Source organism: Silurus aristotelis (assembly GCF_946808225.1).
Source record: "Silurus aristotelis genome assembly, chromosome: 26".
Classification (NCBI taxonomy): domain Eukaryota; kingdom Metazoa; phylum Chordata; class Actinopteri; order Siluriformes; family Siluridae; genus Silurus; species Silurus aristotelis.
The window spans coordinates 9,258,049-9,285,685 of record NC_139599.1 but is presented as its reverse complement, the minus strand read 5'-3'; the positions used below and the strand labels follow the sequence as shown (position 1 = coordinate 9,285,685).

General features: G+C 36.4%; 1 protein-coding gene across 4 annotated transcripts; it reads left to right on the top strand.

The window, feature by feature from the left end:
• The first annotated feature begins 3,254 nt into the window (after positions 1 to 3,254).
• usp20 (ubiquitin specific peptidase 20) lies at positions 3,255 to 26,616 on the top strand. Of its 4 annotated transcripts, none has more exons than XM_083531819.1 (25): positions 3,255 to 3,448; positions 5,057 to 5,146; positions 5,320 to 5,373; positions 6,425 to 6,487; positions 6,600 to 6,734; positions 7,119 to 7,221; positions 10,672 to 10,741; positions 10,922 to 11,035; positions 11,294 to 11,372; positions 12,313 to 12,748; positions 14,618 to 14,764; positions 15,525 to 15,637; positions 15,842 to 16,014; positions 16,857 to 16,951; positions 17,055 to 17,088; positions 17,211 to 17,256; positions 17,349 to 17,529; positions 18,230 to 18,356; positions 18,579 to 18,748; positions 20,286 to 20,367; positions 20,739 to 20,847; positions 20,950 to 21,052; positions 22,887 to 22,955; positions 23,142 to 23,296; positions 24,935 to 26,616. In XM_083531819.1, the coding sequence occupies exons 2-24, from the start codon at positions 5,066 to 5,068 to the stop codon at positions 23,294 to 23,296; spliced, it is 2,739 nt and encodes a 912-aa protein (XP_083387945.1). In that variant the 5' UTR covers positions 3,255 to 3,448; positions 5,057 to 5,065; the 3' UTR covers positions 24,935 to 26,616. The 4 variants fall into 4 exon arrangements, with proteins under 4 accessions (XP_083387945.1, XP_083387948.1, XP_083387947.1 ...); XM_083531822.1 differs by having other exon boundaries at positions 3,291 to 3,448; positions 12,313 to 12,529; positions 16,881 to 16,951; XM_083531821.1 differs by having other exon boundaries at positions 3,291 to 3,448; positions 12,313 to 12,529.
• Positions 26,617 to 27,637: the final 1,021 nt, after the last annotated feature.

The window sequence follows — 27,637 nt, the reverse complement described above, 5'->3', positions numbered from 1 at the left end:
AATCTATAATGAATGGACATTTTGTGCCATCCAGATGATGATTTTTGATGAGTCTGGTTCCTCTCAGGGTACCTTCCTCATACCATCTTAAGGAGATTTTCCTTGTCACAGTTGCCACTGGCTCGCTCATTAAGGATCAAATTAAAATTATAAGGAACAAACAGAGGCACTAAACTTTCTTAATTTATAACCTGTTAAGCTCTCTGTAAAGCTGCTTTGAGACAATGTCCATTGTTAAAAGTGCTATACAAATAAAATTACATTTAATTATTCACCAATCCAATGTTCTTTAAAATGTACAGTAAGTAGTGCTGTGTTAATCTACTGTAATTCATCCTGTAGTTACCTTTTCAGTCTGGATCATTCAATACACATTTTACAAGATTCAGAGGATTTTGTTTGATAAATTGAACCCTCTGCCAGGCATCTATTGCAACTTGTTATGCTTCCCAGTCATTGTAATAATTTAATTTAATCAACAGTGACCAAATTATAATATTGTGATCTGTTCCTCCTTTTCCCCTTTTTTTAAATGTTGGAAAGTTGTTTTTCATTTCTCTTACTTACACACACTAATTTCACATAAAGTTGGTGAATTTATGATTTACTTAGCAGTATCTAAATATTAACTTAATCATGGCTGCTTGTTTAACTGCTCTGTCAACACTCTTTTTGTCCTCATAATCTCACTTAAATCTTTTTAATCATTGCTAGAAGTGTGTCAGTTTATGTGTGATGTTTTGTCTGAAGACTTGGCAATCATTATCTGGATTGTCATGGTAAAGCCACAATGTCATTGTTGAAAGACATCTGTTTATTTTTTTTTTTTACAAAGAGTTTGACAACTATGATAAAACAATTGTTCATTTTCCTAAAGATTTTATTAGCATTTTCCTACATTACTTATTTCACCTGTCTATGGTTTTCAGATGTTTCCTGCATGTTTTATTGCTTTTCTACTATTTTACACGATTATTTTTATAAGTATTTTTTATTTATTATTATTTATAATCCATCATTATCATTAATACTATATCAGACTTTAACAACAGAGCAGCAGATTTATTTAGCTCCAGTGTTCTGAACACTGTTAAAACTCGTTAAGGTTCATTCACCATAATTCACCTCCTGCAAATCGCTGCCTACTTTGTTAGTGTTGCCAGGTCCATACATTTCCCTCTTTAATCTGTCGACCTTTGTCTGAGACATGACGGTTGGAAATTTTGCATACATTGGATAAAGCCAAACATTAAGGCTGAACTAACAAATAAAACGACTAATGGTAAATGTTTAGGCTGCCGAGTACTGTGAATAAACAAAAGGGCCCTCCATCATTGTTTGGCCAAATGTTTGTGGACACTTGGCCCTCACATTTATATAAACCTTTTGAGCATTGATCAATTCCAGTAATTTTTTGCTCTTATAATAACTTACACTCTTCTGGAAAAAAAGGCTTTTCACTATATTTTGGAGCGTGACTGTGGGAATTCTGCCTCATGAGCAGAAGAGAATTAAGATATAGTTTTGAAAACATTTTGGAAGGTGCTTTAGAGATAACCATATCCAGTCTTTAATGAATTAGCAAAGTGCCCAGATACATCGCCCTGGTATTGTAGTTGCATTAATTAGCTAGCAGAAAATAATATGAGTAGCTACTGACTTGCAGAGACGGGAAATAATGAAGTACAAGTACTTTGTTACTGTACTAAAATAGATTTTTCTGGTATCAGTATTTCACTTCACTACTGATTTATGGACAACTTATTAGTTTCCCTCATTACATTTTTACACAAATATCTGTACTTTCTACTTCTTCTTGAAAACAATATATTACCAAATCTTCAATTCTTTAAATTTTGATTTGTATCGTACTTTAAACAATGACATTGCCTTAAAGCAGCTTTACACAGATAATGCAGTAATAAAGAATCAATAAAATAATATAATTGTAAGTTTGTCCATTATGAGGTGGCGATTCTGGCAAAGAAAAACTCCCTGAGATGGCATAAGGAAAAAAACTTGAGAGAAACCAGACTCAAGAGGGAACTCATCCTCATCTGGGTGGCACCGAATGTCCATTTATTACAGATAAACATGTGATCAAATGCAACCTGCAATCCTGAGCCACTGTAGCAGATTGTTGACATTAACTACAGTCCAAATCCATCCTCAAAGCTCCCGTGGGAGCTGGGAAGATCCACGGAGGGCAGAGAGGCAGGAACAGTGGTCACTGGAACCTCAGGAGCATGTTTAACTCGACCAAAATATTGTATATATTATATGTGTTTATGTATTGGAGTTCATTTCAGTGAATGTTTAAATGCTGTTTAATTAAAGTGTGTTGTATGATACTGAAAACATACACACACAACAGGGCTGCTGTTAAGAAAAATTATGCAGTGGTGATATACAGGCCAAAACAATGCAAAAGTTACCTGCAGTGTTATTAATAATTAAAAAAGAAAACATAATTCTCTGTCACAGTCTATTGTTATCTTTAATGTTGTGGAATATTTGTGAGACAAGTTAGTTAGTACTTACAATAAAGGATCTGTAAACAGTTGTTACTTCTGGCCTCTCTTTTTCCTATCTCTTTTAAAAATATTAAAACATATGGGAAAGTAAGAAAATGTAAATTCCTGAGGACACTCCCATGACAGAAAACATTTACAGGAAACCGATAATGGAGGCTCCTTTAATAAACATTAAATAAAGAAACCTTTACCACTTTTTTGCACATTGCTATATTGATTTTACTGCCAGTAATCATCATGCAGCTCTGCTCCACTCTGTACATTCTGTATCATCCCTGGATAGTTATAAATGTATATAATCGTAATTTAATAGCATATCCTAGATTATCATCTACATATTTATGTCATCTGTATCACACTGTATATAACTTTTTTATCGTTATACACAGGATATCCCATGTTGTAAATTAAAATAGCTCATATTTCTCCACATATAGTGCCTTACACACATCTTGTTCTAGGTTCATTTTCTCAAATTGTTTTTTCTTTACACACACACACACACACACACACACACACACACACACACACACACACACACACACACACACACACACACACACACATATTTGCTTGTCTATTGTTAGATGATGAGAAGTCCCTGTGAATGGCTTCTTTCTGTAGAAACAGAAATGTAAAACACATCATGCACTATTGTCAGAGTTGCTGTTGTTATTGAAAATGAATCAGCAGCTCCTGGGCAGTGAAATCTGATGTTTCAATGTGATGCTTTGAGCCCACAGAGCGGAGGCTTTTGTAAGACCTGGCAACCCCGCGCATCTCCAGCGCTCTGCCTACTGGTCTGTTTGTGTTGCTTAGCTTAGCCTGCTAGTGCTGCGGGAGGATCAGGGCAATCTGCTCAGTTCATTGGGGCTTAAAATGGACGTTTTTGCACATTTCCTCTGGACGTGCTGGTGAGATGCGTTTGCACTGTTTATTTATCTGATGATACAAGTAACTGTGTTTTATTTTCATTAAATTCCAGAGGTTTTTCCCTGGACAGTGGCCTCCGCATGTATTGACGTTTTAAATGGACTGGTTGCTAACAGTTTCTCAGAGTGTCACAAAGCAAAATGATTATTTTGAAATGATGAAATGCAGAGAAACTGTAGATCAAGAGCTAGAAACTGATTTTCTTGCTGTGTGCTGTCACTGTCATGAAACAGCAGTAATGATGGCGAGGGAAAATGTCTTTGCCTTGTAGTTACAGCACACAAACATCTCAGAGGTACTGTATATATGTATATATGTATATATGATGTTTATAACGTGTCAGACATGAAGATGTCATGTATCATTACTGAATCAATCAAAACAGGATGATGGCAAACATTATTCAAGAAATTAAGCCGAGGTCTTGTTTGTCCAGCATGTTTACCTCCTGTCTGATGTGATGGTGTCTGATGGTGACTGTCTGATGAATATCTCGGCTGTAACACTGTAAACATTGTCTGAAATCATTCTGCAGTACTATACCGGTCAGATTACCATTTAATGCAAGTCTGTTTATTATCTATTTGATTTTATAATTGGCAATTATTTTATACATACTGTATTCAGACATATAATCCCTAAAAAGATGTGTTTTTATTTTTATTTGACTGTAAAGACACAAAAGTCTGACAGAAAATAATTTTTTTAACCAAGAAAACACGGATATAAAATTCTGTCATTCAGAATAAAAATCTAACATCAAGCCAGAAACGAACAGTGTTGTGAGTGTTATATTTGTAATGTAATATTATTGAGGGATTTAAAGAGAGAACATTTAAAATGCTTGTTTGTGAAATAATAATTATAAAATTGGAAAGCAGTTGTTTTTCCTATCATCAGTTGGAGGCAATTAAATCGGCTAGGAAATCATTCTGGTTTCATCAGAAAGCTTCCAGATTGCTGCGTTGTGAAAGGCAGAAAATGGAAACTTGATCATGCTGAATGTCCTTTCACTTCACTGGAAATGATCCCTTTTATAAACATGCATTTAAAAATGATTTACAAGCATTTATAACAAACATGACATGCAACTAGGCATTGCTCTGGGTTTTAATCCTGTGTTAACCAAGGTCCTTCGGTTACCTCCCACCTTCCAGAAACATGCGGATAGTTGGAATGAATGCACTGGATTGTCCTTTGGTTTAAATCAGTGTCTGGGCCTCTCTGTGATGGACCTGGTATTCCTGGGTTAAAAACTCCAAATCCGCAGTGTCCCTGACCAAGACAAAGCGAAACCACTGAATAAATACCTTACAAGCTCCTTTTAACAAGCCTTTTCATAGATTCTACATGTCCCTGAACATATTGCTTGATCTGCATGAGGTCTCTGTGCTCGGATGCTTGCCCCGGCTTTCTCAAACCATTCCTAAGTCATGTTTTACTGGCCAAGTGATGTTTACACAACACCTAGTGATGGTTCTGAGACTTAAGTAAAAAAGTAAATGGTTCTTTATTCACCCTCCACCACATGTTATGTAGTTTATCTGACAAACAAAGTAAAGGGATTTATTTTTATTTTATTATTTCAGAGCATAAAGATGACAGACTGTGGAGACAGTTGTCCTCATCTGGACTCCATAGGTGAAGTGACTAAGGAGGAACTTCTGCAAAAATCTAAGGTAAAGCTTGAATGACAATACAACACATATGAACTCTGGTTACTTGTAGTTCTTTCTAAAGATTGAATCAATATGCTGCAGATACACTGTAAAAACTTCAGCATGTACAGGCAGAATGTTACATGACATATAGATGAAAGGCATTTCAGCACTGGACTTTCCTTTACCTTTAGGGTACCTGTCAATCATGCGGTGTAGGTGGTCCTAACCTCTGGGCATGTCTTCAGGTGAGAAAAAAAAAATGGAAAAATGTTTTTTCCGCACTTGAAAAAACAACGTTCGTCTTGCATTTGCTACACTGTTCCTAAATTCAGAGTGTTAGTGGGGTAGTCCATCAAAAGACACATTTGAAACATACATTGACCTATTTATGAATAGGGCACCAGTGTCTTTGCTTTGCTTTTTATGGTGCTGTTGGTGGATTATTTTGTATTTATTATTATTAATATTATGATTATTATTTTTTAGCACAATTTCTCAAGGATTGGTTTAGTGTTTAGAAGATCATTATTATAACCAGAAGATGTCCTGATCAGATTTTGGAACGAATCCAAACGAGATCAAGGTTATAGCATGGTCAAATGTCTGATTATTATTATTATTATAATTTTTTAAATAACTCCCCAGTAGCAGGATTTTTCTCCCTAATTTAATCTTGGCCAGTTCTCCTCTAACAGCCGGCTCTTCCATATCATACAGCTACCACGTGGGAAGGCTTCATGTGTCACTTTTCAAACTGTTGATGTGACACATTTGCAGTAAAGTGGTATCCAACCGGTTACATGCATAAGCTTACAGACACATCCACCATTAGCTATTACCACTGTAATTAACAAAAGAGAAATGAATCTATATTATTCCCATGGCCAGATTTGCACTCTTGGTCTCTTAGCCACAGATGGAAGTAGCATAGTCAGGATTGAATTTATGATGACCCTGCTGCATGTCTCCTCAAAGCTTCTTGAAGTATTTTTTGTTGAGTGTTTTATGCCATATAAATTATTAATAAGAAGGGTTAAACTTGGTGGTGGTGGTGGTGCTAAAATTATCTCTGTAAATGCTGTTAAAATCAAGTTCTACTTGTTTAAATTAGAACCTGACAAGTCACAGTGAGTAAGCATCCAGCGTAATGTACAATGTATAATTATTGATAGATGGTCGAGAAATAGAGCTGTTTATGAAAAAGGCTGTATTGTAATTACTTATCAAGATTGTTTATAAATTTTATTTATTATTTGAAGTGCAAAATAAATGAATTAATAAGGCTTGCTTTTGTAGTGTGACTGTCCCTATGTGGGATGTGGAGAGTCGTATTCAGACCATAGCACCACACATGCCCAGGTAACTCTGAACCTCAAATACATCCTCACCTCTCTCCTTCGTCTATCAGTGTCATCTTTTAGTACCTATTCTGTTTATTCATTCATCTGTGTAACTTCCCTTTTATCCCAAGGCGAAGAAACACAATCTGACAGTGAATCTGACAACATTCAGGGTGTGGTGTTATGTGTGTGAGAGAGAGGTGTTTCTGGAGCAGAGGCCTATAAGCCCATTGGCAGCAACTCAACGGTACAAACCTCTCGAACAGGTATCCCCATATCTCCTATCTAGAAAAACTTCTCTTATGCACACACTCTTCATTTGATAACAGGAAAATATTTTATTTAGGTGTTTTTTGTTTTGTTTTGCCTTACTGGCATCTGACTTCTACTCATGTTTGAAAGCATCACTGCCAACACATTCTTTTTCCTAGAGAGTGCTAAGAAAAGTCAATGGTTAAATTGGAAACCACTAACATGAGTGTAATTTTTTTTTTTAACTTTGATCTTTTTCTTGACCCTATTTTAGCTTTTTCTTTTTAAATGATCTTTAAAACCCTAGTTTTAAAGATGCAAGACATGTCTTCTCTGGGATTTTTTTTGGTTTTATTCATCACACTCATACCCATAATATATGATTGTTTTTTTTCCAGGATTCTTCTTCCCAGAGCACATGCCACCCACTGAAGGCAGTTCCAATTGCTGTGGCAGATGATGACGGTTCAGAGTCAGAGGAAGATGAGTTTAAACCCAGAGGTAAATAAATAACAAAATTGTTATATACGCAATTATTATTAAAACCATACAAAATGCTAGTGGAGTAATCCCAATTGTTTATTCGTTGAAGTGTCCTATGACGTCAAAAAGATACAAGTCACCGCATTCTTTTCTTTCTGTACTGTATTAACATTTTACTTCATTTTCATAATTAATAATTAAAGTTTTAATAATACATTTTATTATTTCAACATAAAACTCCATAAAAACAATTCCCTATAAGTTTTTTGGTCTAACGTGCTATCCGCGAGAGACCGGGGAAATCAACGAAACAAATTGTTTATGTGGCAAATGCAATTCCACGATAAACCGGGGCGCGAGATTCGAACCGCGGTAAATCGGAGGGTTACTCTAGATGGATTTGTGTGAATATGTACATGAGAAGAAATGTACACTATATGAACAAATGTTTATGGACTTCTGACCATCACACCGTTATGTGCTATTTTAAACATGTCAGTAATTTTCATTCCCTTTTGGCTGTTATAATAATCTCCCCTCTTCATGCAAAGGCTTTCCACTAGATTTTCCAGCATGGCTGTTGGCATTTGTGCCCATTTAGCCACAAGAGAATTAGTGAGGCACATTCAGCATTCTAGTTCATCCCAAAGGTTTTTGGTGGGGTTGAGGTTCACTGAAGTTCTTCTACTGCCACCGTGGCATGTCTTCATGGAACTTGCCTTGTGCACCGTGCATTGTCATGCAGGAACAGGTTTGGGCCTGCTAATTCGAGTGAAGAAACACTGTAGTGCTACTGTAATGATACATTGTGGCACCAGTTTGAGGAAGAAGCATAATTAGGTATGCTGGTCAGGTGTCCACAAACTCTTGGCCACATAGTTTATGTCATTTATTTATTCTCATTTAATTGAATGTATATGCAATTAAATTATTTTGAAAATAGTCATTTTAACACCAGCTCCAATGTAGTAGCCCAGGTGTTTTGCTTCTTATTTGCATAAGGCTAAACAGTTTGCCATCTTAGCATGTCACCTCTTCTCCCTTTTAAAATTCAAATGGATATCACTTATATCAATAGACATTGTCACAGAACAGATCATTGATTTGAAAATCTCATAAAACCGTATTTTTTTCACAATAGAACATAAAATACAGTGGTGTGAAAAAGTGTTTCTGATTGCTTATTTTTTGCATGTTTGTCACTTCATTTTTAAATGAAGGTTTTTATTATCGATGGAAAGCAAAATCCAAAACTATATGGCCCTGTGTGAAAAAAGTGTTTTCACACAGGGCCCCCCGAGAGATCCAAAGAAATTTAGAAACAAATGAGAGACAGTAATTGAGATCCATCAGACTGGAAAAGGTTATAAAGCCATTTCTAAAGCTTTGGGACCTTAGGGAACCACAGTGAGAGCCATTATTTAGAAATGACAAAAACATGGAACAGTGGAGAACCTTCCCAGGAGTGGCCGGCTGACCAAAATTACCCCAAGAGCACAGCGACGACTCATCCAAGAGGTCACGAAAGACCCCACAACAACATCCAAAGAATTGCAGGCCTAACTTGCCTCAGTTAAGGTCAGTGTTCATGACTCCACCATAAGAAAGAAACTGGGCAAAAACGGTTCCAAGATGAAAACCACTGCTGAGCAAAAAGAACATAAAAGTTCATCTGAGTTTTTCCAGAAAACATCTTGATGATCCCCAAGACCTTTGGGAAAATGTACACTGACAAGACAAAAATTTAACTTTTTGGAAGGTGTGTGTCCCATTACGTCTGGCGTAAAAGTAACACCGCATTTCAGAAAAAGAACATCATACCAACAGTAAAATATGGTGGTGGTAGTGTGATGGTCTGGGGCTGTTTTGCTGCTTGAGGACCTGAAAGACTTGCTGTGATAAATGGAACCATGAATTCTGCTGTTTACCAAAAAATCCTGAAGGAGAATGTCCAGCCATCTGTTCGTCACCTCAAGCTGAAGCGAACTTCAGAAGGACAATAATCCAAAACACACCAGCAAGTCCACCTCTGAATGACTGAAGGAAAAGAAAATAAAGACTTTGGAGTGACCTAGTCAAAGTCCTGACCTGAATCCGACTGAGATGCTGTGGAATGACATTAAAAAGGTGGTTCATGCTCAAAACCCTCCAATGTGGCTGAATTACAACAATTCTGCATAGATGAGTGATCAAAATTCCTCCACAGCACTGTAACAGACTCATTGCAAGTTATCGCTAACGCTTGATTGCAGTTATTAGGTTTAGGGGGCAAACACTTTTTCACACAGGGCCATGTAGTTTTGGATTTTGTTTTCCCTCAATAACAAAAACCTTTTAAAAACTGCATGTTGTGTTCACTTGTGTTATCTTTTTACTAATATTTAAATTAGTTTGATGATCTGAAACATTAAAGTGTGATAAACATGGAAATAAAGAAGAAATCAGGAACACTTTTTCCTACCACTGTATATTTCACATGGCAGTTGTGGTGGGGCAACAAAAGCATAGAAAAGTAAGTGTTACTTAAAAGAAACAGCGAATCATTTAGCAACTAATTAGGTCACAGCTCAGTAACATGATTGGGTATAAAAATAGTATCTAAGTGTGGCAGAGTTTCAGAATGAAGGAAGAGATTCACCAAGAAACATCTGAAATCATCAGGTGTGAACACCATGTTCACCATGTCATCCACAAAAACAGGTTAAAGCTCTGTCATGCAAAGAGAAAAACACTTTCGTGGTCAGACGAATCGTAATTTGAATTTTTTCTGGAATCCATGGCACATGCCTTCGACTAAAGAGGAGAGGGGCTATTCAGCTTGTTATCAGCACTTAGTTTAAAAGCTTGCATTTCTGATTGTATCGGAGTGCATTAGTGCCTCTGGAATGGGCAGCTTGCACAATTAGAAAGGCTCTAACAATGCTGAAAGGTATATACAGATTTTAGAGCAGCATATGCATCCATTCAGATGGCAACTTTTGCAGAAAAGGTCTTGCATATTTCAACAAGACAATGCTAAACCACATAGTCTATCTAATACAACAGCATGGCCTCATAGAAGAAGAGTTCAGGTGCTGAACTGACCTGTCTGCAGTCCAGACCTTTCACCATTTGAAAGTATTTGGTGCATCATGAAATTAAAATTATGACAAAAAAGACCTTGCAAAAAACCAAGATAGAATCCGATGTAAGACATGAATTGGGCAACATTCCTTCCCCCGAAACTCCAGAAACATGTCCCTGTCCTAAGTTTTTTTTTAGATGTGTTGTGGCCATTTTTCTTAAAATGGTACATCCCCCCAGTTTTTTGGGAATTGGGGTTTTTAAGAGTCCTGTAATACAAATCTGCAAATATCCATGTGAGAAGGTCTTCCAAAGGTTGAGACTTAGGCATGAAATGTTTAAAAAAAATTCAGTCTTTAGGTTATTCATGTTTGTGTATTTATATTTTCTTCCCCCATTTTGCAGGCCTCACAGGGATGAAGAACATTGGAAATTCTTGTTATATGAATGCAGCTCTGCAGGCTCTCTCAAACTGGTTGGTTCAACATTACTTATATACTTATTAGAAACATAAAAAGAGTTTTTGATTGATTGAAAATAATGGGAAGAAATTCTACTGCATATCCTGTATTGCAAATATTTTTCCATTGTGTGTCTAAAAAAATGAATTTCTCTCAAATTCTCATCATTCTTTTCAATTCTGTGTCTTTACCAGTCCTCCTTTGACTCAGTTTTTCCTGGACTGCAGTGGACTGGTGCGTACAGATAAGAAACCTGCACTGTGCAAAAGCTATCAGAAACTGATTTCTGAGCTCTGGCATAAAAAACGGTACACACACACACACACACACACACACACACACACACACACACGTACACACGTACTTTGCTGCAATTCAATATGCATAGGTTGAAAATAGCCTTTCTATTTTTGGGTCTTGTCTAATAGATTCAGTCATAACAATAATAGTTTTATTACCTCTATTTGGTCCAAGATTATAATTTATTCTGTCATTTTTTTTTTAGCCCTTACCACATTGTTACATTCATTGTTTTCCATCAGCCTGTTTTCTTTCTTCCTGTCTAGTCCCAGTTATGTGGTCCCAACTAGTCTGTTTCATGGCATCAAACTGGTGAATCCTATGTTTCGTGGCTACGCACAACAGGTTTGTTATGAATGCTTTTAAAATATGTACAAGCACCAACTCACTGTGCTTTAACTACAAAAGCAGTGAACGATGTTTCTGTTAGGGAAGTACGTTGAACTTTGGATTCGTGAGTTCAAATCCTCTCAATTGCTCAAATGTATGAATGAGTAACTTTGGATAAGGCTGGATACAGACCTATAAACTACTGTTTATCATGTATCATGTATGAATACATAATTCAAAATGTACAATAAAAAACAAAAATAGGTGCATAGTGAAAATGTCAGATATGAAAATCATGGTTTAAACAAAGACCACACAAGTGTCAATGATGCATTTGTCCTGCAGCATGTAGTATCCATAGGTAATGCCTGATTAGGGTCAGAGGAGCCAAAATAGGCTTTCTGGATTGGTTATATTTTGTACATTAGAATTAATATAATTTATTAGAAAATATTGCATGCACAAATAAAAAAGTTGCACACACATCTGTAAAAAAGTTGCACACACATCTGTAGAGCCAAAATTCCCACACCCTGCTAACACCAGTTTGAATTTCTTATTGTGTTTGGCTGTTGTAAAAAACGAGTTTTCCACTTCATGGTGGTTCAAAGCAACTCTGTAGTGCTGTGACTATCCAGGTTCTCACTTGGTATTGTCTTGACTTCGACTTTTCTAGCCAGATTACATAGTGTGAATGAATAACTGACAATATTTTTAGAAAAGAAAAATCTTTTCAGGAACCCAGAGTTATGTGGATAAGTTTGATAGATTACATCTTAAATATTCAACATTTGTCTAATGAATTGCTGACTTTAATAACTAACTAGCCTGGGAAATTACTTTTCTCATTGGAACCATTTGCATGGTGATCCATCTACTAACTATGATTTATCCATCCATGAAACATGTGAAAACAGTCCAGTGTATAGCATTCAGCATGCTCTGTGCTCTTCAGGACACTCAGGAATTCCTGCGCTGTCTGATGGATCAGCTGCACGAGGAACTGAAGGAGCCTATAATTGACTACAGCAACTCCATCACTGACAATGACACAGAGAGCAACCATGACAACCAAAACCATGCTGATGGAGATCGTAGCCCGTCTGAAGATGACTTCTTGTCATGTGACTCTGGTTCAGGGAGCGAGAGAGGTGACGGAGATAGAGCAGGAGGTGAGACAGAGCTTCTTATTCAGGATGAATGCACAGGAACGCGGGAGAGCAGTGGGATCTCTGAGAAAGAGAAGCTGAAGGAGAGACGTCGAGAGGACCGAGGAGAAGAGAGAACACCGGAGATGGATGAAGACGCTGATGTAGACACGGCAGTGCAGGAGGATCAGAATGAAAGAGTTGGAGAGCAGATTGGGGATGTCAGAACTCAGGGAAATACAGGTGCAAAACTGTAAAACAAAATTGTGTTAAGGATAATTTATAAAAATAATTTAAATAAATTTTATAGATTAGTTTATAGAACCTATTTTATTCATATAATTTAATATAAAATTCTAAAAGTTACAGACCACCTGGCTATGAGGACTATGGCTCTTTTTTTCTTTGCGATTAAAACATTTGAGGACTTTGGAGTATGCGAACCGAAAATACCAAACAGTATAATGACCACCTCAATTCTAAAAAAGTTGAAAAGAGTATGCAATGATTTTCAAATCCCTTAAACCCATAGTTTATTCTCAACAGAACACATATCAAATGTATAAACAATGGAAATGTAAAATTTTGAGAAAAATATGTTACCATTAAATTTGATGGCTGCAACACATCTCAAAAACTTCGGAACAGGGCCATGCTTGCCACTGTGTAGTATGTTTTTTCACACCAGTCCGTATATATCTGGGAACTAAAAAGACCAGTTTCTGAAGTTTTAGAAAAGGAATGTTTGCTCATTTGTGTCTTATACAGGATTCAAGCTGCTCAACAGTCCTGAGTCTGTTTTGTTGCTCTAAATATGTTTTTCTTAAAACTGTATATACCGTTCAGCGTTGATGGTGCCTTTCTAGATGTGCAAGCAGCCCATTCCATAGGCACTATGCACTCCCATACCATCAGAGATGCTGAACTGATGTTTAACTGAGCGCTGATGATTAGCCGGAGGGTCCCTCTTCTCTTTAGTTTAGAGGACATGCATGCCAAGGACATGCCATTCATGATTTACAAAAATGATTTTAAATGTCCACTTTGCCTCAAACCACTTTAGTGCAGATAAGACACAGCATTTCAAGATCATGTTGACATATGACTTTGCATGATACAGCTTGAGCCTGCATTTGTGGATGACACAGCAGACGGTGATTTCTGGAAGTGTTTCTGAGTCCATGCAGTAATTTCCAATGCAGAATCATTCCTGTTGTTAATGCAGTTCTGTCTAAAGATCACTGCCATCCATAATTGATTTTCAGCATTGTCCCTTGTGCACAGAGATATCTGCAGATTCTCAAAATCGTTTGATGATATTATATACTGTAAATGATGAGATAGTCTTCACAATTTTATATTGAGGCCTGTTATTCCGAAATTGTTTCTGTATCTTTTTAATAACTTACTAACATTTACTTTTGCTGCTTCATCCCACATTTTTTGAGAAGACATCAAATTCCAAATTACCTTATTTTTACCCAAATGGTATATGTCCTCAGTTTAAACATTTGATATGTTTTCTATGTTCTATCGTAAATGAAATATGGGTTAATGAGATTTGCAAACAATTTCATTTTGTTTTTATTAACATTTCACATTTTTCCCAACATTTTGGAATTGTGGTTATAAAATGAAAGTTGCCATGGTTGCAGTTTTTCAATTTCAGGAAAACATATAGTACAATGAAAACATAGAAACAATCCCATTTATAGTACAACATAGTTCAATGCCTAATACAGTACAATTCAAGCTATAATACAATACAGCCATATGCTTGTAATATCAGCGACCTCTAATGAAAGACTATTCTGGACTATAAGGACTACTTAAGTTTTTCCAAATTGGGCTGCAGCTGCTTTAGTGACAATATCAGGATTTGTAAGTTGTATTATGTAATTATGGTTTCCTTTTTTTACCCCTTGTTCTAATACACGGCATAGAAGGCCCTTGTATGAAACTCTCCATCCTATTGCCATTGTCTCAAGGACATTCTGTTTAGTAAAACATTTCAGACGAATGAGTCTGGATTTATGATCCTCTTTCCACTGGGTCCACATTGTTTTAAAAGTTAATTTAGTTTTTATCCTCTTCACATTTTCTCTTCTTCAGAACCAGACAATGAGGTATCCATGCATCGGCCATCTTCTCGTCCCTGTAGCCCCACTCAAAACTTGCAGGAATTTCATTCAAAACTGTCTAGCAGCCCTCCAAGGTCCAGCCCTCTGCGAGCCAGCCCTGCCTATGCCTTCAAGAAAGGTCTGACATATGATTCCAGGTTTCATGTAATCAAATCACTATTTACAGTTAATTCATATATATTTTAGCTCAAATGTACAGTATTGATCAAAAGTTTGAGGTAGTTGTGAAAAAATGCTGTAAAGTAAAATCTTTTTTGTACAAAGTGTTTTTAAAAATATATATTAAACCCAAAGGATAGTCACAACACATTGATTTGATTAGGATTGCATTTTTTTCACAACTGCCTAAAATTGTTGCACTCTGCTGCATTTCTAAAGATAATTTTAGTTTATAGAGATGAAAACTAATTTGTAATTGATGCTTAGGTGCAGTTGTTGAGGTGATTCTGGTCTGTAGTAAAAGTTGTTGATTATAAAGGCAGTGGATAAAGAGTTGGGTAAAAATGCAAGACTTTTCCCTAAAATAAACAAAATCAATTTATTTTTATTTTTATTTGTATAGCGCTTTTAACAATGAACATTGTCTCAAAGCAGCTTTACACAGATAATGTGGTGATAAAGAATGAATAAGATGTTCTTTATAAGTGTAAGTTTGTCCCTTATGAGCGAGCCGGTGGTGACTGTGGCAAGGAAAAACTCCCTGAGATGGCAATAGGAAGAAAACCTGAGAGGAACCAGACTCAAGAGGGAACCCATTCTCATCTGGGTTGCACCGAATGTCCATTTATTACAGATAAACAATGTTGAGGTGTGCAGTGATGTATTCTTATTTATTTGTTTTGATGCGTTTTTTATGTGAATTTTTGTTAAACCTACAGCTCAGATGCTACTGGGAACCAAGAAGAAGAAGCAGTCCCGGTTCCGCAGCGTTATATCTGACATTTTTGATGGCTCCATTCTGAGCCTAGTCCAGTGTTTGACGTGTGATCGGGTGAGGGAGCGATTGCGTTTCCACTAGATGGCAGCACTTGTAACGTATAAGAAATAAGTTGGTGCACTTTGTCAAAATATTTAAATTGAAATGAATTCAATTATTATTATGAAATTATACTGTAATTAGCATAAGTCCATAGCTATATTAATGCATTAATGGGTTTTATGTTTGTAAATATTAACAATGCTATTTCGTCACTAGGTGTCAACAACAGTTGAGACTTTTCAGGATTTATCTCTGCCCATTCCGGGCAAGGAAGACCTGGCTAAACTCCACTCCTCCATCCACCAGAGCACGCCAGCCAAGATGGGTGTATGCACAGACACCTACGCTTCCCAGGGCTGGCTCTCTTACATTATGGAGTCGATACGCAGGTGTGAATATGAATATATTCCGAGCTTGCACTGCTCGGATACCTCTGCACTACATTGGGGATTCATGTCTACTTAGTTACTCCCAGTTGCTATGGATTTCTTTCAGCTTTCTGGTAATGAGTACATAGCTATACCTCTGTAATAGATCAGATGCATTTTTGTCCAGGATTTTGAAAATAATTTAGAAAATTGCATTTTTCAGAGTGCAGTTATGCAGTTTTTCAGCACAAATTATTGCTGATTATTTGCATCCAAAAACACCAGTGCAATTTTATTTAGGATGTATAAAATACTTAAAAAAAATTTGCTATGTCTAAGACCAATTCTATAGAAGAAATATTTGGCGGCTGGGTGGTGTGTGCGTGTGTGTGTGTGTGTGTGTGTGTGTGTGTGTGTGTGTGTGTGTGTGTGTGTGTGTGTGTGTGTGTGTGTGTGTGTGTGTGTGAAAATTACGCTCTCTTTCGCTACCACTTCTCTTTAGTGCTCATTCCCATTAGTGTTTTGTTGATGGTGGTGCTGACTAAAAGTTAAATCTATAATCTTTAATAGGTGTTTAACCGAGTTCAGATCCAGGGATTATAGAGGTCATTGCATATAATATACTTCATTTTTATTTTCATTAATTATTCAGTGAGTCCTTGTGTCCTTTGGATGTGATGGGGTCATCCTTAAAAAAGACATCTGCTATCACAATATTAGCGTTTCAGTATAGGTAAATTTAATCAGCCAGAAGTAATTTAAGTGATTTAGTGATTATTTCCTTTTATGGGACCATGCCAGAAAAAAATCCCTCTTACCATAAAATTAGTTTTTCTTTTCATCTGAAATGTGTGTACATTCAGGTTTGTAGTGTCCTGTATCCCCAGCTGGTTTTGGGGTCCAATGGTGACACTGGAGGACTGCCTTGCTGCTTTCTTTGCTGCAGATGAACTGAAAGGTAAAACACTAATATTATTTTATTATTTTTGTCTCTATTCTTAAAGCTTGTCCTCTGTGATAACAAGAATTTATCATGCTTAAATGACTATTTTCTGTTTTAGGGGATAACATGTACAGCTGTGAACGATGTAAAAAGTGAGCACCGCCTTAAATGTTATTGAAAAAAACTTTTATTGTTAGAAAATACACGATTGTGAACAATTCTATAATATCAAACAAATTTGACCATCTGACCAAATATGAATTTTTTCATACAGGTTGAGAAATGGTGTGAAATATTGTAAGGTCCTACAACTCCCAGAGGTAAGCTTAACCTGCTCAAGTCAGTGCACTTTAAGTTTAAAGCATTTGTGTGTCCCTTCAACTGTATGTATTTCTCTCTATGTTGGACACAGATTTTGTGCATTCACTTGAAGCGCTTCCGGCACGAGGTCATGTACTCCTTTAAGATTAGCAGCCATGTTTCTTTCCCACTGGAGGGTTTGGACCTGCAGCCCTTCTTGGCCAAAGACAGCCCTTCTCAGATAACTACTTATGATCTCCTTTCTGTCATCTGCCACCATGGCACAGCCGGAAGTGAGTCAACACACTCACTAATATGTTTCTCTCAGAATTTGAAAACCTGAAACTGAAACCTGAAGCAATAAAAGTGTTTTTTGTTCTTATGTGCTTGTTATTTCTGGAGCTAATTTGTGGTTGTGGGCATTGCTAATGTTAAGGGTGTCATGTTGGCTTTTTGTGGTGCAGTTATACAAAGTGTTACGGCAGAGATAAGAGGACAAGCACAATTGTGTATTTTCTTAGGGGGAAGTTTTATGATAAGAATCAGATTGAAAATAATGTTGACATTAAAGATAGCATGTTAGTATAAAGGTAAATATCTAAGCTGCTTGAGAGTTTGAAAGCATTTTTCCTGTTTACAGATATAAAAAGCTTAAATCCATTTTGTATCAATTTAACATTTATACCTCAACCTTTTTTCTATGCACTGAAGACATTTGGGGTTGTCTTTCCAGTTCTTACTGATGTTGATTGGTTTGCCCTCTATATTTCTGATCTACTTCCCTTTTAGAGTTTGGAATAACCAGGTTTTTTTGTTCTTATACCGATACAAAGGAAACAAAATGGTTGTGCTAATCACAAATGCAATAGATAGAGATTAGGCTGAAAATCTCTGATGTTCCTTTAAGCTACTAATGAACGAAGTAGTGTAAAGAATTTAGCATTGTGCACTATATTTATATCTAAACCCTTAATTGATTTGACCTTCTCTTAGGTGGCCATTACATAGCATATTGTCAGAACGTTATCAATGGCCAGTGGTACGAGTTTGATGACCAGTATGTAACAGAGGTCCATGAGACAGTCATACAGAATGCAGAGGCCTATGTCCTTTTTTACAGGTAAGACATTTTCAGCTTGCAATAAATGGATTTCCTATCTCTTACCTGTTGATTAATTAGACCTGTTTATTAGATTGAAAGCTACAACCTGTTATCATACAGTTATTTTAAGGTAATCTTTAGACTGTTTACAGATAAGGAGTTGATAATCCCCTTTTTACACTTGCCGTGGGCTTGACATCATGTTTGCTCATGTCTATGTTTTTTTTTTCCTTTCTTAAGGAAGAGCAGTGAGGAATCAGTAAGAGAACGGCAGAAAGTCATAGCTCTGGCTAATCTGAAGGAGCCCAGTCTACTACAGTTCTACATTTCCAGAGAATGGCTTAACAAATTTAACACATTTACTGAACCAGGACTCATCACTAATCATACTTTCCTGTGTCAGCATGGAGGTAAACAAATACTACACACAAACACAGTCTCCTCTCTGATGCATATTTCACTTGTTTCTGATATTTTAATGGAAATGTCAGGAATATAATGATTTTTCATTTCATTCACAGTACAGATTTCATTATTTAGACATAAATATTCTGAATAAGGAACTGCATTTATGTAAAATCAATTAGGGTTGGAAACTTTTCACTATTAAAGAAACTGCTATTAGACCCACTATGAACATTTACCTAAGATGATATGATAAGTGGACAACATGAAATGTAGGGGTGAACTGTGTATTGTGACCAGTTTTGGGACACATGTGGCACCATCACATTTTGTAATGTCCCTGACATTAAAACAACATCACTTAGTCACCTACAATGGAATCAATAAATTTTTTAATTGCTTAATCACGCTTTAATATACATATTATATTAATAACATATATAACATATATTAAAGGTTGGTTGAGCAATTCATGTACACAATACACTAATTAAATATTTTTAATAGGGCCAGCCAGGGTTTATTTCATACAAGATTTGCTAATTACCATATGAACACAATTTATTTCAAGTGGAATTCCCAGGAGACAAAAGTAATGAATTGTATAGTAATTATACAATTATAAATATTATAATGACCAAAAGTTTGGACACACCTTCTCATTCAAAGAGTTTTCTTTATTTTCATGACTATGAACATTGTAGATTCACACTGAAGGCATCAAAACTATGAATGAACACATGTGGAATTATATATGGAATTATATACATTACAAAAAAGTGTGGAAGGAGTTCCCCGAGAGATGCTTGGCACTTTTTGGCCCTTTTGCCTTCACTCTGCGGTCCAGCTCACCCCTAAACCATCTCGATTGGGTTCAGGTCCGGTGACTGTGGAGGTCAGGCGCAGCACCCCATCACTCTCCTTCTTGGTCAAATAGCCCTTGATGCCTTCAGTGTGACTGTACAATTTTCATAGTCATGAAAATAAAGAAAACTCTTTGAATGAGATGGTGTGTCCAAACTTTTGGTCTGTACTATATATATATATATATATATATATATATATATATATATATATATATATATATATATATATATATATATATATATATATTATTTAGGTTGCAACTAAAGTAAATAAAAAAAAAAACATCTTTATACTGCATCCTAGTTTATCCAAAGATTAGAAAATATAAAATTATAAATGTGAAAAAGAACAACCTTTTTGTGAAAAAACATTTTCACATTTAAAAATTTTATATTTCTTATTTTACTTGTCCCAGCACGTTTCTCATTTCTTAATTTACCCAGACAGTGAGTGGCATATGCAGACCTCATTGCTTTAGGTCTGACACTGATTGTTAATTAGACTTAAGATGAGACGAACTGCTGACAATGGGAGTGATTCCCATGAAATCATGTAAATACCAGTAAACAGGTACTTGTAATTGACTCACCTGAGATAGACGTTAATACTATGTCCGGAAAGGGTCAGTGGCTGTGTTGTTGGATGAATGCTTACTTAGGTTGCTATGTTATTCAGGAATTCCTCCTACAAAATATCACTATGTGGATGATCTGGTGGTGATTCTGCCTCAGAATGTATGGGAATACCTTTATAACAGGTGAGTAGAACAGTCAATTCTGAGTTTATTTAAATAAATTAGGGTTGCTTGTTTTTTTCCTGCGGCTTTTGTGGTGTTCAAGCCTACATGCTGGTAGCACATAACTTGCTAAAAGATTTTAAAAGGAAACATGTTAAAAGATTTGTCTGTGGTAATCCCACATATTCTACACAGAGATTTATGTGAAAAAAGATTTGAATATTTGAAACAGAATAGTTAGAGGAAATATCAGAAAAGGGTGGATGCGGCTGGATGTAACACTACACAGCACTGTTGGTACAGCATCATCCCACGTGTCCTCTTTCATAATCAGTTAATAATCTAGACAGCAGTAAAATGGTGCAACATGCTTGCGTTCTCCAACAATGCAGGTTTGGAGGAGGTCCGGCTGTAAATCACCTGTATGTGTGCACTATATGCCAAGTGGAGATTGAGGCGTTAGCCAAACGCAGGAAAACTGAAATCGACACCTTCATCAAGGTCAGAGCATGAACATACACAAGTACATGCACAAGTATGTAATGATCATTTGTTTCCTTTGGTGGTATGACTTGCAATGTTGTTACTTTTCCTTGTCTATAGCTCAATAAGGAGTTCCAGGCCGAGGAAGCTCCTACAGTTATTCTGTGCATCAGCATGCAGTGGTTTAGGGAATGGGAGAACTTTGTCAAGGGTAAAGACAATGGTAAGAGTATATATATCTTTATATAATTGATAATAATAATAATAACTATAATTATAACTACTATATTGTACTATACAAGCTTGCTTTTACTTTCTATATGCAAAGCTGCATTTTGTGTATTTTTATATACACAAAATTCCTAAGAGCTGCTTCTGTGAATATAAACACTATTCTGGGTTCATCTCAGGACTCCTATTTATAATACAATCATATAGAACAATCAATCAACACAACACAGTTCTGCCTTAAGAAGTTTTTTTTTTATCAGGGGTAAAATCTGTAACTGTAAAGGTTGAATCTGTAACTGTCACAGTTAAATCTGTAACTGTAAAGGTTGTTTGGGACAATGTCATTGTAATCTCATTATTCATACAAGGGGGATTCATATATTCATATTGTTGAAACAGTCCTTTTTCTACTAAAACATCCCACATCATGATGCAGACAACCCCATTCTTCCCACTTGGGATGGTGTTCTTAAATTTTTTTTCCCTACATAGCACTTCTTTTATTTTAAAAGGCTGGTGATACCTGTCATCTTCAGTCTGGATTTTTTATTTTTTTTTATGCTGATTTTAGAATAAGGGCTTCCTACTTCCATAATAAGCTTAAACAGACAATCTTAATAGTGGATGTACATATTTATATACCTGATACCTCCAACATTTTCATCTGTTGCTTTGTTGCTGTCGGACTGAAGTTGCTGTTATTGTCTGCTTCTTTCCTGGTGTCTATGTGGTGTCAAGATTTTTTGTTTGTACAGAAACTCTTCAGTTGTTTGTAAAGTTCTCCTGAGGAATAACCACAGTTGTAGCCCACAAATAATTTTTTTGAGGTCTTGGCTAAATTGCTTGCATTTTCCTGTGGTTTCAAAAAGTCTTTAAAAGCAGGCTACAGATGTGCTTCTATTGGACAGCTGTCCAATCAGAAGCTTTTTAACGCCAACTTTTGACCAACTAGAATTCTAAAATAATCAACTAAAGATGAAAGAAAACTCAAGTCTTTTTTTGTTTTAACAAATGACTTGTTTTAAAACATCTCTCATGTGAATGAAGCAGATGCCCTGAATAACTTGAGATTGAATTTGTTTAACTTCAAAGAACAAAACATTTCCTAATGATGAGGAAAGCCTTGAACATCCTGAACTGAATTCCACTGCCTGGCAAAAACAAAAAGGTCACACACCAATATTTCACTTAATATTTTTCTTTGATTTCAGCACACATTTGATGTGGCATCATTTTGATAGGCTTATGCAGTGTTGTATTATTTATTTCCATACAGCATTCAGTTCTTGCCTAGATCTTAGATCCTAGATCTATTGTTGATGGGACTGTCTGACTGCTGTGCAAGGTCTTCTCCAGCACGATTCTCAGTGGGTTTAATGTTTGGACTCTGCCAATCTATGTGTGAAAATTCTGTTCATGCTTCCTGAACCACTGTTTCACAAAAGACAAAAATCTTTTTGTAAATTTAAAGTGAACAAATGTACAGAAAGTGTATTAAATTACCAAAACAAAAGCTATGCAACTAATGTAGCTAGCAGATAATGCAGCTTTTGGCCACAAGCTTAGCACTGCATGCCTGAATCATCACACACTGAAGTGATCTATAAACAAACAGCCTTTACGAGCTCTAAGCAAACTCCACTGATCTCCCTTACAGCCACATACTGGCTATAAGAAAAACATTCTGATACTGCCAAAGGCTTTCCAAGACCACCTACATACTCAATTAAAAAAATTAACTGCTAAAATTTAAGCCACTTTTCATCTTTTATTCCTAACCTCATTCCTTTTATTAGCAGTCTTTTTTCTCCTGTGCCTTGATTTAGAGCCTCCAGGCCCAATTGACAACAGCAAGATTACAGTGATGAAGGGGGGACATGCACAGTTAAAACATGGTAAGTTTGATTGACAAGTACAATTCCAAAGACAATGTTTAAATATTTTAATGTTTGTTTTGTACATTGACTGACCTGTGTGTGTGTGTGTGTGTGTGTGTGTGTGTGTGTGTGTGTGTGTGTGTGTGTGTGGTGTGTGTGTGTGTGTGTGTGTGTGTGCATGTACGTGTTTCTGTACATGAAAAGGGGCTGACTATGGGCAAATCTCTGAGGAGACATGGCAGTACTTGTTGGGAATTTATGGTGGAGGTCCTGAAATTGCTGTGAGGCAGAACTTCAGTTCTCCTGAATCAGACACACATGGAGAGAGGAAGATCGAGGCAGAAACTAGAGCACTCTGAGTGAGTAAGGCTTAACATGGTCACTTTATTTTTACATGATTTGACTATAGAGCTAGCAGTTACGCTGCAGTCACACCAGCAAGGTACATGTCACTGATTTGTTCCAAATTGGTCTTCTGTGGGCATTAAGCAACCTCTGTTGTTATTTTTTGGTGGCCTGGTCAGCTTCAAGTTCTGTTAATAAGCATTATGTTCTGGGCAACCAGTATTTCATTCAAAGTTGCCCATAGAACAAGCATGCTTTTAATATTGTTATACTTGTCTAATAACCAGGGACTGAAAATACTCCATATAGACATTTTGATATATTTGTTTAATTGTAACATGCGCTAATTGGTTTATAATTTTTTTTTAATGCATTGATGCTATGGCTTATTGAAAAGGATTTAATAAAACAGTAATTTTTCCTTAATGTTTTATTGAATCCTTTTCAATAAGCCTACAGTTTTCCCCTGTACATACTGAGGATTTGCTCTGTTTTTTAGAAAGAACTGTTTTTCTATTCATTTAAATTATATTGAATGTAAATACAGTCTTTCCATAAACACTTAAATATTATGTGAAGAAACAGTAGTGGAAAAGTAACTGATTGAGTTCATTACATTTCCTAGTATTTATAACATGAGACATGGTATGTGTTATTCCTTTTTATGTCACTTAGAAGTGATAATATAAAAGTATGGCATTTGCATTAGGAATCTGTTGCTGTTAACGCTTTATATTAAGTCCAAAAAGCTGTCAGTGGCCGTAAAGCAAGCCATCATTCTTCTAAGAGTAATCCAAACAAACCCAGCAGAGATATAGGAAAATATTAGGAGTAGCCAGATCACTTTTCATTACCTAACACGCACAGAGTATAGTGCACTTGTGCTCAGAAACACTATAAGGCCAAACAAAACAACTGTGCCATTTTTCCCTGTGGAAGAAAAAACATTCACAACAGTTAGATAAAAAAAGTTATCAGCATCATCAGCCAAATATGTTTCAACTTAATGGATGGTGTTTCACACTGCAGATCTACAATGAACTGCGGCAAACTTTGAAATCAACCCAAGATTTTTAAGAGACAAAAAGATTCAGACCCTTAAGAAGTTTCATTCTGCTGAAAAAAATACTGCTTTCATAAGTATTCAATCCTTGTGCTGTGAAAGCTCCTAGTTTACACCGATAAAAGAAATTGCCTTGATGATGAAACAATTAACAATTACAATTCTCTTGGCATCGAAGTGCAATTGAAGTTTCTGTCACTGGTCATGCTCTGAATTTGAAAGAAAATGCAGACCAAAGTTAAACAAAAGACAGATGTTATAGAAAATGCTAAATAAATGTGTAGGTTAGGAAAAGGATACAAAGTCATATAAAGTGAAGGGATATCCCAGTTAATCCCAGTTAGATCAATAATCAGGCAGTGGTATGACACCATAATACCATGGGGGCCAATCTGTGAGCATAGAGAGTGATTTCAGTCAGTCTGTAACATCAGGGCGGACCAGCTGGGCACAATCCCCCCCCAGTCACAGCACTACACCAGTCAGTTTCTCAAGCCTACATAAGGACTGTTGCTTTGTTTTCTGTCATTGTGTTTGCAGGATTATACTGCAATGATAATTTTCTTATTCTTGCTTCTCTCTCATGTAGGTGGCATTCTGAATATGGCTGAACTTTATTTGCACCATGTTTACGCCTGCTTTCCTGTAAGCACTTTGTGAGCTCGCCTAATGCTGTGGTCTGTTACTTCTATAGCACTTGGATATGTAGTAACACAGGGTTGGTTTACTAGAAGTCTACATTTCTGGACAGTGTCAGGTTCCCCTTTACGTACATTTAAACTGTATTTATTGCAGAATTCAGATTACACATATGCAGTAATGCACAAGACCTCTAGTAGAAAAAAAAGCTTTACATGCACTTTGTGGAATTAACACACTGTCCTAGGTTGTAAATATTTACATATTTCTAACTGGGATTGATGCAGTACTTACTGTAGCAGGATGAGGTCTTCTGAACTATAAATGTACACTCCCACAGATGTGCAAAGGCAAACTCAATCCAATAGTTTTTCTCTCACTCACTCACACACCTGCAGACAGATAACAATCTTTTCAAATTCAGCTGTTGTAGATTGAGATCTTCACTGTGTTTTGATGAGACCCAACCCTGGTTGCTGCTTTTTAGAGCTATTCTATAACAATAGATCCTTTTGTCAGTCTTCAAAATTTTTCGAATGCGTTCTTTTAATGGCTGTTAATGTTGTTAAAAGGTGGTACATGTAGCTTCAAGCCTACTCTCAGACTGAGTCATAGCAAACTGTTTAGCACTTACATCAGAACCACTTTTTACTTCCTTTTATTGTGATCAATACAACAATACTGACTCATTTAACTCTAACACTATCATGCCAGACACTATCTGACGTAAGCTGGTTTTTAAGTTTGATAGTGGACCATTAATTTAATTAAAAGTAGACCCAGGACATTTTTGGCACAGTAAATGAAGTCATATCGTAAGAGCCAGATTTTGCTGGTTTAGTAAGAGACTTCTATTATTTATGTTTGGTATGTTAGCTATTTCTCTTATATGGTTAAAGTATTAGACTCTGTTCTAGATATAACTGGACTTGTAAGTCAAATACTGTGTGAAATGTAATAATGGGTTATGTCTTTGTTCTTTTGTAGTTTGAAGTGTCAATGTACATATTGTGTAGGATTGAAAAGAATGTGTTACAAAGAGTTACAAAAATCAGTCCTTTACAGTCCTTTATTTATACGTTTGTTTATGTGCCCTTGTGTTCAGGTCATGTTGAAATTCACCAAAGTAGACTGTTGAAAGTTCTACCAACATTTTCACTTGTGTTTTTGGTTAAGTAGTGAATTCAGGGCTTGTGCAATGAAGTCAGGCCGAGAAACCTCGACAATAAACAGTTTATGCTAAAGTAGCTTTGGATTTACAAGGACTATAATTTACAGCATGTTATCCATAGTTGAGCTGATGGCAACAGGGGTGGTGTCCCAAGTAAGACATTGCTCCTGTATCATCTTAATTCTACTGTTGAGCCCATCATGCATATTAAATCTTATTTCAGGTTTATGATATGATGCATATTTCTTCCCTAGTTGAAAGGTCAGCTGGTTATTACATTAAGCACAATCATAGACAGCTTGATAATCTGATTATTAAAAGAAATGTTTGGAGAACTAAAAATGACTGTTTTGCTGATTATGTGAATTGTACCTATTTAAAATGCCAAGCTTGGTGCTTGTGTAATGGCTTTTCAACTCTGAGTGTGTAGATGTCACTGAACTAATAAAGCCTGTTTTTTTCCATCACTGTGTCCATTTTTCTCTTTTTGAATTATTATTATTAAAACAATGATGTGCCTTATAATGTCTGATTTTCGTTGTTCACCTGTTAGCCTGTTAGCCATTTTAGCCAAATCATAACTTGTGCAGTTCATATACAGTGAGGAAAATAAGTATTTGAACACTCTGCTATTTTGCAAGTTCTCCCACTTAGAAATCATGGAGGGGTCTGAAATTGTCATCGTAGGTGCATGTCCACTGTAAGAGACATAATCTAAAAAAAAAAAATCCAGAAAACACAATGTATGATTTTTTAACTATTTATTTGTATGATACAGCTGCAAATAAGTATTTGAACATCTGAGAAAGTCAATGTTAATATTTGGTACAGTAGCCTTTGTTTGCAATTACAGAGGTCAAACGTTTCCTGTAGTTTTTCACCAGGTTTGCACACACTGCAGGAGGGATTTTGGCCCACTCCCCCACACAGATCTTCTCTAGATCAGTCAGGTTTCTGGCCTGTCGCTGAGAGACACGGAGTTTGAGCTCCCTCCAAAGATTCTCTATTGGGTTTAGGTCTGGAGACTGGCTAGGCCACGCCAGAACCTTGATATGCTTCTTACAGAGCCACTTCTTGGTTATCCTGGCTGTGTGCTTCGGGTTATTGTCATGTTGGAAGACCCAGCCTCAGTTAGAGCTGAGGGAAGGAGGTTGTTCCCCAAAATCTCGCAATACATGGCCCCGGTCATCCTCTCCTTAATACAATGCAGTCGCCCTGTCCCATGTGCAGAAAAACACCCCCAAAGCATGATGCTACCACCCCCATGCTTCACAGTAGGGATGGTGTTCTTGGGATGGTACTCATCATTCTTCTTCCTCCAAACAAGTTTAGTGGAATTATGACCCAAAAGTTCTATTTTGGTCTCATCTGACCACATGACTTTCTCCCATGACTCCTCTGGATCATCCAAATGGTCATTGGCAAACTTAAGACATGCCTAGACATGTGCTGGTTTAAGCAGGGGAACCTTCCGTGCAATGC

Coding starts and splice junctions, on each gene's coding strand:
- usp20 (XM_083531819.1), top strand. CDS start 5,066: ATGACAGACTGTGGAGACAGTTGTCCTCATCTGGACTCCATAGGTGAA. Junction 14,765..15,524: donor TGCCTATGCCTTCAAGAAAG/GTCTGACATATG, acceptor TTAAACCTACAG/CTCAGATGCTACTGGGAACC. Junction 17,530..18,229: donor CCACCATGGCACAGCCGGAA/GTGAGTCAACAC, acceptor ACCTTCTCTTAG/GTGGCCATTACATAGCATAT.